The sequence below is a fragment of the Phoenix dactylifera genome, chromosome 5, assembly GCF_051530095.1.
Source record: "Phoenix dactylifera cultivar Ajwa chromosome 5, Ajwa_hap1_PhDact_Kaust_v1.1, whole genome shotgun sequence".
Classification (NCBI taxonomy): Eukaryota; Viridiplantae; Streptophyta; class Magnoliopsida; order Arecales; family Arecaceae; genus Phoenix; species Phoenix dactylifera.
The window spans coordinates 16,720,567-16,734,719 of NC_143194.1; the positions used below are offsets into that span (position 1 = coordinate 16,720,567).

The 14,153-nt window shown below is 39.5% G+C and overlaps 1 protein-coding gene across 1 annotated transcript in view; it reads right to left on the reverse strand.

Moving 5' to 3' along the window:
* Window positions 1–4,997: 4,997 nt before the first annotated feature.
* Window positions 4,998–14,153, reverse strand: part of LOC103723972 (Eukaryotic aspartyl protease family protein) — a 29,418-nt gene continuing 20,262 nt past the window's right edge. The window contains exons 5-9 of the mRNA XM_008815076.5: window positions 6,241–6,394; window positions 6,072–6,154; window positions 5,665–5,779; window positions 5,468–5,540; window positions 4,998–5,334 (exon numbers count right to left, since the gene is read on the reverse strand). Coding sequence (XP_008813298.3) covers window positions 5,219–5,334; window positions 5,468–5,540; window positions 5,665–5,779; window positions 6,072–6,154; window positions 6,241–6,394 — 541 coding nt within the window. The 3' untranslated portion in view covers window positions 4,998–5,218. The remainder of the gene's footprint in view (window positions 5,335–5,467; window positions 5,541–5,664; window positions 5,780–6,071; window positions 6,155–6,240; window positions 6,395–14,153) is intronic.

Below are 14,153 nucleotides of genomic sequence, written 5' to 3' on the forward strand. Positions count from 1 at the left end.
CACTGGAGTGGATTTCAGCCGCTTCTTTCCAATAGCCTAATTGAGCTCGAAAACCCTAAGGCCAACGTCTAATTGATTTTAATTTAATTTGGCTTAGGATATGTATGCAAGGTGGTGATTTTTGGGCTAAAGACAGGTAATGACTTCCCGACCTTATCTTTTTAATGGGTTTTGCCCTTAAATTATTTTATGCAAATACTTAATACTAAATGCAGCAAATAATCAATGATTTTTTAAAAGTTTATGGAATGTCATTAGGTTGTATTGATTAAATGAGCAAGCAGATTTTTTTTTCTTTTTATTTTATTTTTATATTTATTTTTCTTTAAATCCTTTTTTTTAATTTTATGTTTTTTTTAAAAAAATTTATATAGGAATAACTTGAATGCAAACTAAAAACTAATCCTTATGCGTCAGTCAATCTCCGAATGCCCGTTGAATAAACTCTGGAGATTACTCCGTGAGGAGCCCCAATAGAGGTATGATAACCTCGGAGGATTGCACCCTATCAATTGCTAGCAAATTTTTTTTTAAAATTTTTATTTTTTTTTTAAATTCCAAATTTCAAATTTCAGAATTTAATAACTACGAAATTATTAACTAAAAATAAACAAAACAAGAGAAATTAATAGAAATAAAAAAAAACTTACTACCGGAGTGCGTTCACTCCGGGCATCCAAAATTTGATTTGATCTTCGTGATCGTTCTTGCCTCTCGATTTGCCTCCCCGGCAACGGCGCCAAAATTTTGTTGTCCTTTTCCTGTTTGTCTAAAAATATGCTAAACAGATCGTTGTTAGAACCGACAAACAAAGTTTAATTTAATTTTATTCTTACCTTTTCTACTCGAAGAATAGTGGTCGTAAGAGGTCGATCCACATGGTGGCGATTGGAGTTGCATAAAAATCAAAACGTTCATTCGGATTCAAAATTGATTTTAGAATAACAAAAGAAAAACATTACGTCGGGGATGTTTGAATGATTCTCTGGACTACCAGAGAATGTTTTCTACTTGAAATTGACAAAAAGACAGGTATTTAAATTCGAAAAGCATTTATATATTTAACTAATCAAAGAAAAGCTTTGGCATAAATTAAAATGGATGAAAACAAGAAGATTGAAGCGAATACAAATTGCATAAAGGAAGATTTAATGTATTGCATAATAATAATAAAAAAAGAAAGATTACAGAATTTGAAGAACGGAAATTAAAAACAACAGAAATTAAAAACTTTAGTATAAATAAAACTCTCTATTAAAATAAAACTAAAAACCCCAAAACAACATGCTCTCAATTAAAATTCAAACTCAAAACACATTGCTCTCAATTAAAATTCAAACTAAAAACAACACATTGCTCTTAATTAAAACAAAACTAAAAAAATAAAACAGAAAGCTAAAACTAAAAAATAAAAACACAATGCTCTGTTTTCAACTTCATTGAAAACAGCCGACCACCTCCCTCTTTTCCAAAAACCGAGCTGAGAACCTCTCCTCTGTTTCTTTGGTCCCAAAAACCGAGCACCCCCTCCCTCTTGTTCTTCTCCTCTCTTATATAGATCCCATCAGCAAGCATGTGGAGAGGATGCGAGATCGATGGGAGCTGATCATGGGTGAAGATCCGGCGCGGATGCAGGGATCGGCTGGGCGGATCGCGGAAGGAAGGCGCGGACTTCCTTCTTCGGGCCATGCTGGGATCACGGCTTGCATCACGGGATTCCGGGAGGTGGATCAAGAGCGGCTGGGATCGGAGGACGTGGATCCATGGGGACCGTTGCTCCTCCTTCTGACGCGGAAGAGGTGGATGCAGAGGCGGGATGAGATGCGCTGAAATGGAAGGAAATTTGGGCATTTTCACCGCGTGAAGAACGCGGTTGCTGGAACGAGGAGGAGAACGCGGATCCGGACTTTCTTCTTCGGGCGCGGGATCCTTTCTTCTCCCCTGTTCTTCGCATGGGATGAGCTGGGGCGGCTGTGAGGCGCGGTGGAGACGCGTTGGCAGCGACGCAGCCGGCTGGGTGGATGGCGGAGGATGTGGACTGCACGTGGGAGACTGGAAATGGAAGAAGTTACTGGCACGGTGGCTGGCGCGCGGTGGGGACGCTGAGGATGCGGACGGCCTGGCACGGTGGCTGTTGATGGCTGGGATTCCGGGATTGATGGCGTGAACGGAAGAAGATGAGATGGGTTTCCTTCTTTGGGTGCTGGATTGGAAGCGGGAGCTTGGATGCTGACGGCTGGGTTAGGTGATACGATGGGGGCTGATCGTTTGAAATGCGGGGAACGAGCTGATTGGGCTACTTGCACAACTAAAACATTAATTAATTAATTTTATTATTAATGATTAGCTAAAATATTAATTAAGATGGTCTGACGATTGCACTTTTGTGCTCTCATCACCTCCCTTCATTGAGGCAACACAATCTTCATTGGTCAAGTTGTTGCGGAAGACATATAACATAGCCTCAATTTTTGCCATTAGTGCTTTGAACTTTTGGCTGTTTGCAGTGACGGGGTTTCCAATCTTGACCTCCAAACATTCCACCTAATTGACCAAGAAAACAAAGTTTGGATCAGCAGTGGTTCTTAATTCGTTGTTCAAGTTGGTTGAATGGAGATTTCACTACTTCGGTGATCGTAAGTAGAAGTTGACTGCTGCTCGGGAAACTTGGTTCAACTGGTACTACTACAGGAGATTCCTGGTTCAATTAGGAAAACTACGGGAGAGCCCTAATTCGATTAGGGCCACTGTAGGGGAGATTTGGTTTGACTAGGATTACTTTCCGGAAGTCTTGATCTAATTAGGACCGCTATAAAGTAGTCTTGATGCGACTAGAACTGCCATGTGGGGTCCTGGTACAATTAGTACTACTAATAGGGAGCCTTGATCCATCTAGAACCACTATTAGGGAGTCATGATCCAATTGGGACTACTACAAGAGAGTCCTGGATTGATTGAGATTGTTGCAGGGAATCCCGATCTAACTAGGAATGTTGTGGAGGAGTCTTGGTCCGACTGGGACTATTGTTGGAAAGTCCTGGTCCAAAAGGAATTACTATAAGGAAGTCCTGACCGACCAGGACTATTGTAGGGAGGCCTAGTCTGACCAAGAGTGCTATATTGGAATCTTGGTCCAATTAAGTTAGTTGTTGGGAGAGCCCTACTCGGAGTTTGGCAAGCCCTTGTCAACATACAACATTTACTTTGGCTAGTGTTTCCACCACATCCGAACACATAGTTGGAAAACATGTGGGTGATGGCCACGTGATGCAACTAGAAGCTAGAGCACCTTTTGGTAATGGAAATAGACTGAGTAATGCACTATCAACATGAAAGGGCCAATGCGGACACTAAGCCAAAAAACAAAGGTCAAAACTACAGGCTAATTATGAATGTGGCCTATATGGGAGCATCAAGGCCAATTCAGTTTGGTACCTTACATAGCTCCAACCATCAGCCAGGTACGAGGGATGTGTGAGTAGACCATGGGATGGTTGCTAAAATGACTAGACATGGAAAATAGAGTAAACGTTCACGACTGACAACAACCATTAGAAGGAGGTGGATGGACAAGTTGTTGTCAATAGAGAATAGGTATCAATATGAGGAAGAGACAGCTGCTAAGTGGTTGAGAAAAATACATATAAATATTAAATTGCAACTCTGATAATAGGCCATTTAGCTACTAATCTAATCAAATCATCAAGTTTTACTTTTACCAACCTATCTTATTTTCAATTTATCTCCAGCATTTTTACCCTTAGGTCACAGTCCATAGTTCACATGTCCTACTCATCTCTCCTTTTTCAAAAAAGGTGTCACTATGATAGTGAAAGTTCTTGAAAGTTAGGGCACTAGGAGCCACTATCATCCACCTCCTTTTCGGTTCGAACACTGATGGCACATCCGTGCATCTATCCATCCAGGTTCGTTGGTCGATGTTCTATCCAACTTGCCACAAGGGCAAGAAGAGAAAGAAGCACAAATAAGTTTCCTGGCATGCCACATGGGGTATAGGTAGCTACTACGATACCTCCATGAAAGAGAAATGGTGCTAATCTATCAAGAGCTGAAAGATTACATCCTCAACTATTGAGAGAGTTGGTGAAAAGCATTCACGTCTAGTCAAGAGCAACGAACTGATTCAAGGCTTCATTTATTTTTGTGTACTTAAATTTTATGAGCTATGATTTATTTATTTTGTATTTCTCTTACATTCTATCGAGATAAGTTTCAGAGTTTGAAACTTGGAAAAAGGTCTATCCAAATTTTAAATTAGATTATATTGATACTAGAAAAAGGCTCGGGTGTATTTTTAGTTGATTGCCAGTAAAAATCATCTGGATTGATTGTGAGTCCAACTAAAACAATCAGACTGTAATCTTGGAAAGATTATAGTAAAAATTTTCAAGAAGAATGTCTTAAGAAGTAGATGTAACAATATCAGATATTTTTGAATCTTAGATTTTTATGGTTGGTACATATAACTAGCCAACACATCTTCAAATATGCAAATTGCTAAGCCTAATAGACATTGTTGAATCATTTCCTAACTTAAGCTTTCGAGTTCGGCTGGTTTAACTAACATGGTCCAGCCTGCATGCGAGGGATGCAAAAGGACTCTAGGTTCAAGTGGCTAGTTAACACAAATTAATCAAGAATTCTTTTACAAGTTTGGAATTTTCAAGAATAGTATGATGTCAGTGAATGATTTCCTAAAAACTTGTGTGTTTGAGTTCAAGTGATTTAGCTAACATAGTCTGGACTGCATGTGAGGGATTTATTAAGCTTTTTGCTTCAAGTGGTTAGTTAACACATATTGACCAAGATTCTTTACGAGTTTGGAATTTTACAGAATTATACAGGAGGTCACTATGGTAACAACCTAAAAGTATACCATAAAACCAGAATAGGTTGATTGTCTCTTATTGCGCTCAAAGTTGTCAACCTCTTGTGCTTACCATGGAAAGAACTAAGATTATAGCTACACTTGAATATGCATCAACAAGAACACAAAGATTTATAAAATAAATGAGGTTTTGTTCTAATTTTCTGTACAATAACACAATGCAGAGACTGCCAGTTGCAATCAAACCAGTATTATTTATAAATACATAACCAAGAAGACTCATGAACATGTATCTTCAACTGCATTCTAGTTGATATCAAGTGATTGGTACCATCTCAAATACCTTTCTAGCTGGAAATTCAATGCATCTCAGATAAAGAAAGGAAATCCCCTAGGTCTTTGTGGTTTAATGCAGTCTGACTGAACCCATCCAACTTTTTGCTGCATGTTATCATACACAACCAACTTCCCACGCAAAGATATACCTGCAAATTTTAATTGATGATGTGTGAGTGAGTAATGAAGCCATGCAGCTTGATAAAAGTTACTGATCATAACTAGCATTGCTGATGGAGCATAGTTAACTCTTTCAACATAGTTATAAGAAGCTACTCATACCTCCTAATATAATTGTCATTCCATCATGCACTTCAGTTCCATTAAGAATACCAAAGCATACATTGCCTTGATTCTGCATGAAATTTGTAAGGCAGGACCACAATTATGTTAATGAGAGATTTTTAACTGGAAATGGTGCTATAGATGTTGGCAAAGGAATTCACTATACAAGAACTGTGTGGATCAAAGAATCTTACATTTATTATTAAGTAACCTTCAGGAGGAATAGTTAATGTTCTGGACATGATCCCCCATTTTTTCTCAAATTGTAAGGTCACAGGTTCAAAGAACTGCTTCATGTCTTTTAGAGACCTGCAATATCATGAATCTTCTAAGAAACTCCAAAGTCAACCATGTCATTCGGATTGTGTATTTTTCTCAAGAAAATATTACAGAAGATAGCATCATATATATCTAACTTAAGTCATGATTATCTGAAGCAATAGAGCCAGTCAAGGACATTTCTCTGAAGGGAATGATGTCCCTTATTTTCACTTGGAATTGAGTTACTCTAGAACCAGTTCGATAGATTGCTAGTTGAGATTGCAAAAATTTCAAAATATCAGCAAAATTAATGACTGCCATTTAGTTTTTGGGATGTTACCTGACAGGAAAATTGGCTCGCCAGCATATTGGCAGTGTTGGGTCGGAGTCATCTCGGACAAGACCACGGGATACATATTTAAGCTGCCAAGTTTATGAAATTAAATTTGTAAGTGTACATGGAAATAACAGATCTCACCACTTCAAAATGACTATTATCAAATACTTACAGAAGCAACCAGGCTGGCATATGCTTCATTTGGGAAGTAAGTATAAGAGCTGCCACTATCAAAAACTACTTGGATCACATTGCCCCCCTTCCTCCCCACCTTGAGTTGCTGGCCTCCATAACTTATTTTCAGAACTCTAGCACGGTAATAATTTCTGAAAATATAAGAAATATTTGTTTCATATTATGACCATTTAAGAAACCATCAAAAAGAGAAGACTGTGACAAGGGACTAGAAGACAGATTGTGAAATGTAGAAAAAAAGAGAGTAAGATAAAGGAATTAATAAAAGTAAAAAGTTTGTCCAATTAAGTAATATGCAAAAAAGCTACAATTCAGATCCATTAAATGTATACTTACTGGAATAAAAAGCTTTTTGAACCCAGTTCAGGCTGGCATTTCATAGCAGACTAGCTAAATGAATGTTTTTAAATTTTTCAATTTCTACGAGTCAGCATCTACTAGCATTATTATAGGGGTATGCATTAAAAATCAGGTTAGATGCTTATTTAAATGAAGCCGTAGAACCAAATCTTATATTTCTCCATCATGAAATATTACTTTGTCCATTAGACTTTCCATGCATGAAATTTTTATTTCATGACCCATTAGCTTCTAAATGCTGCCCCTTTCAGCTAGATTTTGGCCCAACCTACTATGTTGATCTCTCTTTCTCATGTGATGGTCTCTTATTTCATTTTGGGGCATGCAATATGACGTATGAGAACCTAGTGGATGCCTGAATGTATATAGCATGTGAGAGCAAGATTTACTTACCTGGTCATGTTTTTTCCCCTTTTCTTTTGATAGACACTAAACTAAGGCTTCCACCTGAGGTACCTTTCTCATTCATCATTATAGAGACCAGGAGCAGAGCATGTGCATACTGGACGACATCATGATTGTGACTGATGGAGTAATCACTGAGAGTTCAAGATCACCTTATGGAGACCATACAAGCAAGACAATTCAATTTTACATTTGTTTTGTGCAGCCACATTCAACATATCACCTTCATGTGAATGTTATTTTCTTTTGATGATCAGATGCATGCAGTTGTGACTGGATAATTATCTTTTGATATACATAAAGGTAATTTAATGGGATGCTAATTTCTTTTTTGATCAGCAAGTTCATCAAGTGCTGTTCTATATGTTAGGAGAGCATCACTTTCAATAACCAAGGCAAATGGTACAGTTTTTTAAATCATACTCTCTTAGTATTTGGCCCATGCTAATTCACTTAATAAGCAAAAGCAGTTTTGCAGCTTTATCTCCTATTTTGAAGAAGTGTCATATAGACATCTTAATATGAAGAATAAACATAATCAGCTTCCACCTTCATAACATCATTAACAATTTTCTTGAGAAATATCGACTCTTACTCATCTCCAGCATGAAAACAAAAGTAAATTGATTATAACCACAAAGAAAAGTCATTTTTCAGGTTAGCACCTAAACTACTTCTACTTATATCAAAGAATGCAGGGAAATGGAAGGGGAGGAAAAAAATGTGTGGATTCTCTAACAAAGTTCCTACCAGATCTAGCTGTATTAAGCATGTTAAGCAATTCTCTGGAGGGCTCTTTTAAATCTACTTTCTATTATGCGATCCACTAACGCATTTCTAGGAACTGTATACACAATGATTTTTACTTCTTTTTCCATGTTGATTTTTATTGATTTGTGTTATATGTTATCAAGAAGCAACAAACATTGACTGAATTTTTTGCTTTCAAAGTTCTTAGTGAAGATATCTTTAACATCACATACATTTCACCTTGTCTGTTTTGTTTGCTCAGAAGATCGACTGAAACCACCTTGGTTTCTTCACTCTATAGTACGCGGTACCGACCGAACCGACATACTGGTGGAGATCGGTACCGGTTCGGTACCAGTTGGAACCGGTATCGAACCGGTTCAGAAAAAAAAGAAAACGCACGGACGCTTATGCCACAGAGTGGCATTAAAAGCCCACGCGGGCTGCCCCGCGTGGGCTCGCTGCCTCGTGTGGGCTCGCTGCCCCGCGCACGCATGGTTCCCTGCGCATGGACGAGCAGTTCGCACTGCGTGGAATGCGCGCGGGCGCGAGTCGGGGACGCGTTTCCCCACTCGCGCCTGCGCCCCCGCACACGGGCGTGCTGCCCCGCGCGCAGGCGCTATTTCCCCGGCCTCCTTTTTTTTCCTTTCCTTTTTTTTCCTTCTCTTCTTCTTCCCGAGCCATTCTCTTTTCTTCTCCTCTCCTCCTCTCTTCTCCTCTCTTTCCCCCCTTCTCCCACGAGCAAGGAAGGTCTTCTTTCCCGCGAGGTGCTTGGGAGGAAGAAAGAGGCCCGGTAGTCTTCTTCCCCGCAAGAGAGGTCTTCTTCCTCCCTTCGATAGGTAGTTTTCTTCTTTTTCTCTTCTTCTTCCTCTTTTTCTTCCTCTTCTTTTTTCCTCTTTCTTTCTCTTCTTTCCTCTTCTTCTTCCCCGCGAGTACCGGTACCGAGCTTGTACCGGTGTGAACCGCACCAATACGGGCAAGGAACCGTTCGGTTCCGACCCAAAGAGGGGTCGGAACCAAATTCTATGACTGTATTGTATCGGTGCTGGCCGGTACCAGTACGGTACAGGCTGAACCGTTCGGTTCCGACCGGTTCAGCAGACCTTGCTCTATACTTACATGAACAGGTGTAATGAAAACATATGAATACAACTGATTTGAATTTCTCTGTAAGACGGTTTCTAGTGTTAAATATAACCACAGTATTACATAAAACTGACTTTTACGAGTTCAATCTCTAAATTTTTTTTAGCCATCAAACTAAAGAGACTCATTCCATGGTAACATGTTTTGGTTAGATCTCTAAATTTCCAAGATGTTATGGTTTTTATTAAAAGCAATCCCCAAAAATAATCTTTGTATATGAACTATAAGGCCATGTACAGTTGAGATTCAAGAAGCATTCTAATTTTTATTGAAGGTTAAACTGGCAAGTTGCAAGTTTTGAGAGAACTAAAAGTGTTTTATATTTGATTCTATAAGATTCATGAGAAATATTCTACTTTTTTCATGGTTGGAAAAACTTATCTAGCATTAAAAAGATTTTCCAAAGAGAAGAGGACAAGAGGCTAAAGAGAGTACTCGCAAGATTCAAGTTTGGATTTGCAAATTTGGGCTCAGATTTATGGGTGGAAAAAAGTGATCCAACCCATCAACCTAACTCGTATCTGACCTGCAATAAACAAGTTTGTGCTCAGGCTAAATAGGTCCGAGCCATAAACAGGTCAACTTGTCTTGACGTGTTTATTAAATAGTTTGCATTCATGTTTCAGATTCTTAACCCTTTTAACCCATTTAACTTAATTAATAATCACGTTAGGTCGGGTTAACCCGCTTAAACCGCATCCACTTTCCAATTTTTCTCTCAACCCAGTCCCAACTCCCAAGGTCGTGTTTAGGGTATACCCTCAGACTTATAGTTCACTTTGCCTTCTGTTTCTAAAGAGTTCTAAGTGGTGAGCATTGACCGAGTGCTCTTTCCATTCTTCATCAATTGAGTGACAAGCACCCTTTCCTCCCATTGTCTCTCCGAGACGCTGACGATCCAAGCAGCCGAGGTCAGATAATTTCTTCATTCTTTCTTCTCTTTAGGCAAGATCTTGGTACTTGAGTCTTATATCTAGTCTTCCCCTAGATCTAATCTTCCGTCTCAAAACCCTAACTCTCTCAAGACCACTATCTTCCTCAAAACCTCACCTCAAACCCTTCCCATTCGTCATCGATCAAGTGGTAAGCACCCTTTCCTCCAGCTCCATCCGAGACATCGATGGTTTGAGCCTCCGAGGTCGGGTTCTTAATTCTTCTTCTCTTTCGGCAAGATCTTGGTTCTTGAGTCTTAGATCTAGTCTTCCGCTACATCTAATCTTCCATCTAAACCCTAACTCCCTAAAAAACTCGATCTTCCTTAAAACCTTATCTCATACCCTAAATTTTCTTCTCCTCCATTTCGCTCTCTTGAACTGTTGCTCCCATCTATCTGGGTGACAAACACCAATCTCCTCCCCCTTTCTCTTTCTCTCTCTAACTCTCTCTCACTCCATGATCATGGGACTATGGGGAGACCAATCTACACTGTTGGAATATGGTTTCAAGATACTAGCCTCGCTTGGACAAGCTAGCTCATGATCTCTCAAGCCTCGTCATGCCCTTCAAGTGGCTCCCTGGTGAGGCTCCGCAATAGCTATAGCCTCACCGGATTCCGCTTGCGAAGCTTCCACTCACCTCCCGGTCCTAGGTCCGGGTTGTAATCGCTTCGGCCATGAACATTGTTTTTAGGTTTGCATGAAGAGAGAATTCGGGGACAAGATTTTGCTGATTCTTGAAGCAAAAATCGGTTGTTTTTGATGGCAACCAATCTTGGATGTTCTGCTTTTGCAAGCAACCGATTGCAGCCGTTTTGACTTAGCTGTAGATTAAATGGTGAATTTGAGTCTCCTTTTCCTCTTCCCTTCTTCGTTTTTCTAATTTCTTTTTTCAAGTTTTTGTTTTGAAATGTTCTTTTTATTTCTTTTCAGATGAGTTCTTCTCGTGGCTCCTCGAATTATTCATAGGATTTCAAGGCTAATGGATGTAGACATTATATTAACAGCAACTAGGTAGGGTTTTGGGAAACCAAATTCTCAAATTTTCTAAGTTTGCTGTTGAAAATTAGGGAACTCTTGGTTGGGACTAGGGTTTGTGACATTTTATTTTAAAAGCTCGCTGGTTCTATGTGGTGGTTTCTGCAATGCTTCTCTCCCTTGCTTAGGGGCTGATCAGGGTTTTTGTAATATTCACTTTTTTCGTTAAATTTCTTTCCCATTTATAGACACATTTATGAATTTCTATGATCGGATTCTTAACAAGATCTCTATTCTGTATTATGGTGGCAGTTATTATGTGGTCAATATGTTTATACGATTCTAATGATGAATCCTATCCTTAGACTCATGGTGTTTGTAGTTTTTCTTACTAGATACTCATAGCTATTTGCTTGTTGATAATTTTTGTAAGAAGTTTTATTTAGCAATTAAACATTGGGTTTGGACTTTGCTACTAGTAGATAATATAATAGCTGTAACTCAACTACCAAATGCACAATCTTTGATGATATCAAGGTAGATTGGTGAGTAGTGGGTCCAATACAAGCTGCTTTCTCTTGTGAGTTTATTTTTGTCTAGCATTTTGTTTGATATTTGATTTGCTACTGTTTTGTATCTTGACCAAAGTCGGCAGAACCGTCCCCAACTAGGCGGTTCTACCCATTCTGAGAAGTACCGAAGACTCACCGATACGGTTTCGGCTGTAAAAACGAGACGGTTGCGAGAGTCGGAGAAGGAAAGACAGAGAACGGGGGAGGAAGGGAGGAGTGGTGGCGGACGCCGGCGAAGGCCGCGGGGGCCGAGATCGTGGCCGGTTCCCTTGTTTTGAATGAAACAGGGGTCCGGTCACAGCTAAAAAATCTCGAAATTTCTTAAAAAAACCAAAATTAAAACGCAAAATTTTTTAGTCGCAGTCGAACCCCTTGTTTCGTTCGAAACAGGAGAACGGTTGCAGAGTCGCCCCTCGCGGCCTCCGTCGTCCCTCCGCCGGCATCCGCCACCCTCCTCCGGCCCTCCCTCCCCCGCTCGCTCTCTCTTTCTCTTTCCTCTCTCCCACGGTTCCTCTCTCGGTACCAGCCCGGCACGGCTCGTACCGAGTCATCCCGCCAAGGAACCGGTACGGTGCCCAGTACCAGTTCCTCCAAACTTGATCTTGACAAGCAATGATTGATGCTTTGGCTGCCAAAATTGCAGCATGGAAGATAGAGGTCTATGGTTCCACCTCCCATAGTTGCAAGGTATTCTCTTTGCTTCCTTCAAGGATTTACTCTTTGATATGTGACTCAAGAAGCATCCTTCAAGGATTTGGTCTTTGATAAGAATCAGAGATGCTCCAGGTTTTGATCCACATCGATGATCCCGTGTTCATTTCCTTTCCTAGAGAGTGCCAATAATGCACTAAAGATTCACCATGTTCATTTTGATAAATGCTGGTCCAGTATAGTTTTTATTTTTCAGTTCAGTGCACCATCATTATAACATTCTTATTTGAGAAACATAATTCAGACTCCTTACTGCAGATCATGGTGTTATTGCTTATTGAAAACATCCTTAACCAGTTTTTCTGAGTTGATAGAAGAAACTACCCTTATTTTTTAAAGTTTAACCTTTTGTTTTATATCAGGAGAAGAACTTCTGATGTCAAGTGGTCTGGTTCTTTACTTTGGTGATGTCTTGGGGCATACTCTTTCAAAGGTTGATGGTTTGCTTCTTAAGTTGACCGTTAATTTTCCCTTTCATGCTTGGAGAAATTTGTGAAAGAAAAATTTTAGCAAACTCACTCACTTCTTATGAATGATCTAACAGATCAATTTTTCATATTACCATCGATATTAAGTTTCCAAGGATATGGAAGTTCTAGTAAAATAGCCACATTTATTCGGGCAAGGTCCTCTAGAATATTTAAATGAGTTGTATTAGTTCTTTAAATGAATGGAAAGATTTAAATATTTTATCTTCCTTGCAGCGAGTCTTGCTTGTTCAAAATTGTGTTCACTTTGCAAATTCAAATAAGCCTGAAGGGCAAACTGTTGAAAGATGGAAACAAGATTCACCGAATTTATACTGAAGGTCGTACCGGCTGGTGACCGGCACAATATAGGTCCATATTGTGCCATTTTGAGGCATACTAGAAGTAGGGAGAGGGAGGGGGAGAGGAAGAAGGAGAGAGAGAGAGAGGGAGAGGGAGAGGGCGAGGGAGGTAGGGAGGGAGAGAGAGGGAGAGAGGGGAGAGAGAGAGAGAGAGAGGGGTTGAGGACTCAATCCATCATGTTAGAGCCTCGAGAGGTTTGGATCCGGGGATAAGCATTGAGGGAAAGAGTAAGAGGAGGGAGATGCTCGAAGCCTGAGTGATGGGAACCGATGGAGGGAGAGGGAGGGAGAGAGAGAGGGAGAGGGTCAACTTACCTAGGCTTCACTGATTAGGGTTTCGAGGAAAAAACTTCATTGGGACAGAGATTTCCTTCTTTGAAACCACAAGTTCGAGCGTCATGATCAATCGAGGAGACTTACAAAAGAAAACTGGCTTTTATACTCAACCAACCAGTTGAACCGTGTTGGTAACCAACCGATCCGGTTCAATACATCCGAAAATTCGGCAATTTCTAGATGGAAATATAGAAGTATCGCAAGTTCTTTCATCTTTTATGCTTCTCTGTTAGTTATGTTGACTATTTTAGCTCCAGCATGGATATCCTTCATTTAGGATTTTCATGTTCATGTACTTCATTCAAGATTTCCATGTTCAGAATTTTTTGTTTGCTAATTGATATTTTGATGCATGGCATCACGGGAACACGATTAACCTTGTATTTTAACGCTGATTGTTATTTTGATAGAATATTTATTGCATGATCAGATTTCTGTTAAATAGGTTAAGGGGTTGACCTTGTAGTCAGGTAAACAGATTTTACAATAACAGTAAATAGGTAATTGTTTGACTTGATCCAATAGGCCTATTTATTAAATAGGTTAAGCAAGTCGAGTCAAGTAACCTGTTTACTAAACATATTAGGTTCAGATTTCAAATTTTGACTTATTTAATAAACAGGTCTAAATAGGTCAAGTTCGAGTTTCGGATTTTCTAATCCAACCTGTATATGACCTGACCCAACTCAGTTGCGACCCTACTCAGATTTCTGTAGTATCTTAAGTGTGCAATAATTTTTAATCCCTTCCATCAACTTTGTTCCAAAGCATACAGATTCCTTGCAAAATTTAAGTGAAAGTCCTGCAATTGATCTATAAAATATGTGAATTGTAAATTTTTTGTTTAATAATATGGTATCCAATTTCT